The following is a 3,234-nucleotide window of genomic DNA, read 5'->3' as shown; positions in this document are numbered from 1 at the left end:
GGTAAAAGAGCAGTCAAAAGCCGGACGTGAAGAAGGGTTCCTTTGACTTGCCAAACTGAGGACAACGAGGTTAAATCCTCACCAATTTACTATGCAAGAATCGGAACTTGAACTCTCTCTCTCTCTCTCAGAAATCGTAACTCCATCACTTGCACGCACGCAGTTCTTGACAGAAAGACAATTAGTGCGAGCGAGAGGGTTTTGACCTTTCTCGGACGCTTGTCAATCATCACCGTCGCACGCCTCAGTCACAACTGCATGCAACACGGAACACTAAGATATGTCTGTTGCCATGCTAGGGTTAAGTTCGTTTTCTGGGGGGGATATTCTTTTATCCCGTTTCAGGAGACCCTAACGAAAGGCTGACAAGACAAGCTCTTCATGGACATACGGAGAAGAGAAGTTGACTGATAGTAACAAATACCTACCCGACTGTTCTTGTCTCTATGCATGTTCTTGTCCTAGCGGATTGGAATGATGCCACGTTTTCCTGGTATTGGGAGGGACCATTTGATTTGATTCGAGCCGGGTCAATTTTGGTCGACTGTGGGACTCCAAGTTGGCCTTAATTAACGGGGGATCTTTCTCAACGAATACAACGAGCGAGTAGCTTTCACCAACCTTCTTTATGCTGGTGCAAATTGACCACGGAGGGCACTTACTCGTCTTTTGAAAACTTTGAAGTCTGTCGAGATCGTTTCGAACTCCGAAGCGCATTAAAAGAATAATTTCTCTTGGTAATACCGCCGAACCCTCCTCTAGTAATAGATCCAACTGATGTGAATGAAAAATTGATTTTGCGTTCTCCATCATTATTTTAAGGCCTTAAACTTTCAGAATAAGTTAGACGTCGCACTCAATTCAGAGGAGTGGTCAGAAAAGTTGATAACGATATGCAAATTCCCTAGCACAGATGAAACAACCATTTCAACAGGACCACCCACTCCTCTAATTACTACTACACACTAGAATTCTACAACATTGGAAAATCTTTTGAACCATTTTATTGCAGTATATATAAATATATCAATTTCTGCAGAAAAGATAAACTCAAAGAGGTATAGAGATCTCTTACCTTATAAAAAAAAAAAAAAAAGAGGGATAGAGATAGAGAAAAGGGTCCCCAGCAAACTTTTTGCTTCCCCCAAAATTTAAGAGCTATCAAAAAGAAGTTACCACCAACAACCACCCACCATTCAATCCCTATAACGCCTTCTCTTTGACGATCCTCTCCTCCTTTGCCTCTTTAATTACATCAAACCCGCAGCATAAAGTAGAAGACGGTTCACGATCTCGATCGCGAGCCTCGCTCACGCCCCCGATGCCGACGCCGCCGACAACCCCCTTCTTCTTGCCCAGATGCATCTTCACGTAGAAGTTCAAGAACAGCATCAAGACCGCGCCGTTCAGGACCGAGTTGAACACCCACGCGCCGATACCGTTGCACCCGCCCTTGACCAGATGCAGCGTCAGGACGCCGACATGGCACACCAGGTTGCACCCGAGGAGCACGACCTGGCAGTGCGCGACGAACGGGAAGCACGCAACGGGCAGCCCGATGGCGGTCCAGAACCGGTACCCGTACACGGCGGCGTAGACGAGCGTGGCCGAGAGGATGGCGAGGACCTGGAACGACTGCGAGAACTCGAGCCAGAGGAAGGCGACGCAAGTGAGGGCGGCGTTGTTGAAGAGCTGCGCGAAGGAGAGGCGGCGGCGGCGGAGGATGGTGAGGAAGGTGCGTAGCATGTGGAGGAAGCGGGAGAGGTAGAAGACGTAGGACCAGAAGAAGACGCGGCCGGAGGGACGGGTGCCGAGCGGGAAGCAGAGGAACCACTGGAATGGCGTCGTCCGGGAGCGGCGCCAGAGCCACCGGGTGTCGCGGATCTCGGCGGCCGAGGAGAGGAGGGCCCCCGCGAAGATGGTGGCGGAGAGGAGGGCCATGAGGAGGCTGTGGAGGGCCGGGGCGGGGCCGACGGGGACGGGTCGCCGGCGCAGGAGGAGGAGGAGGTGGAGGAGGAGGGAGAGGGCGAGGTAGAGGGAGACGGAGGAGGCGAGGAAGGACCAGGTGGAGCCCCACGAATGCGTGTGGCTCCACCGGAAGTTGACGATCGCCGGGTGCTCGGCGAGGTAGTACGTCAGCCAGTTCGCCGACATCGACATCGCCATCGCCGCCGCCGCCGCTACCGTCGCGCCTATCGCGGTCGTCTCATCAATCTCTTCGAATCCGATAAACGGTCGGAAAAAGGAAAGAATCCAGCTTGGCCTGCGGCGAGGTTGAATTCTCAAAAATTCCTTGGAGATGTTCCAAATTTGGGTTCTTGATTTTAGGGAGAGAAAGGGAGAGAAAGAGAGAGAGAGAGACAGGGGGTTGTGGAGAGAAGGAAAGGGGGGGTTTTGGGGGGCTTAAATTTAGGGGATGCCTCTATGGGGTCTCGGGGACGTGAACGACTGGTCGGCATGAAGTGCTGGTAAAAAGCATGGGTGTAAGTGACCCGTGTCGCGATCCCAGTGGACGCACGTGTGTCGTGCGAATTTGTGAATCTCACGGGACAAGCGCGAGATGTCCTAAATCTGGCGAGGCCGATCCTCGCCTTGACTAGGGCGGTCTCGCCATATCTGGCGAGGGGAGCTCTCGCCTGTGGCCAGTGACGGCGACCATTGCCCAGGCGAGGCCAGCTCGCTTGCCCATCGCCCATGACCGGTTACCGACAAAAGGAACAAAAAAGAGAAAAATCTGAAAAAATAAAAATAAAATCGGAAATTATTAAAAATTGTCCACTTCAGCACCGGTAATGCCACGTAGGCCGGTCAGCTTTCACGTCAGCAATATCCGACCAAAATTAGCTGAAAGGACTGAATTGACATTAGGTCAAAAGGTTAATGCTAAATTGACATAATTAAACGATTTATAACGAAATTGATACAAATATAATGGATTTAAAATTTTTATCACATTTGTTTCCCGAATTGTACTGTCGTTAGTCGCACGTGCGGCTTGCTTTGGTTGATTTATGGGGGGATTTTTCAGAGGGAGTGGGAAGGATTCAATCATGGATTTTGGTGGAAATTGGCAGGACTATGGGGAGTGATGGCCTCTCTTGGTGGTAACGTGCTCTTTGCAGTAATCATGAATGGTGGTGACTTTTGCTATGTCTTCCACCCACAAACCAAAAGCGATAAAGAAGGATAAACAATCTTTCTCTCTCCACAGCCTCGGACCTGCTCGGCTTGAGG

The 3,234-nt window shown here is 50.8% G+C and overlaps 1 protein-coding gene across 1 annotated transcript; it reads right to left on the bottom strand.

The window, feature by feature from the left end:
• Positions 1 to 981: 981 nt before the first annotated feature.
• LOC115666030 (elongation of fatty acids protein 3-like) lies at positions 982 to 2,166 on the bottom strand. The gene is made up of 2 exons (XM_030587830.2): positions 1,100 to 2,166; positions 982 to 1,058 (listed from the first exon to the last, which is right to left on the bottom strand). Exon 1 carries the CDS (start codon positions 2,164 to 2,166, stop codon positions 1,204 to 1,206), a length of 963 nt encoding a protein of 320 aa, XP_030443690.1. The 3' UTR covers positions 982 to 1,058; positions 1,100 to 1,203.
• Positions 2,167 to 3,234: the final 1,068 nt, after the last annotated feature.

The sequence above is a fragment of the Syzygium oleosum genome, unplaced genomic scaffold (assembly GCF_021117445.2).
Source record: "Syzygium oleosum isolate NSW1041296 unplaced genomic scaffold, Sole_v2.1 Sole_v2.01, whole genome shotgun sequence".
Taxonomy (NCBI): Eukaryota; Viridiplantae; Streptophyta; class Magnoliopsida; order Myrtales; family Myrtaceae; genus Syzygium; species Syzygium oleosum.
Note: the sequence above shows the minus strand (reverse complement) of the source record. Positions and strands in the feature narration are given on the sequence as shown.

Bases quoted from the DNA above. Each gene is read 5' to 3' on its own strand.
- LOC115666030 (XM_030587830.2), bottom strand. From the start codon at position 2,166: ATGGCGATGTCGATGTCGGCGAACTGGCTGACGTACTACCTCGCCGAG.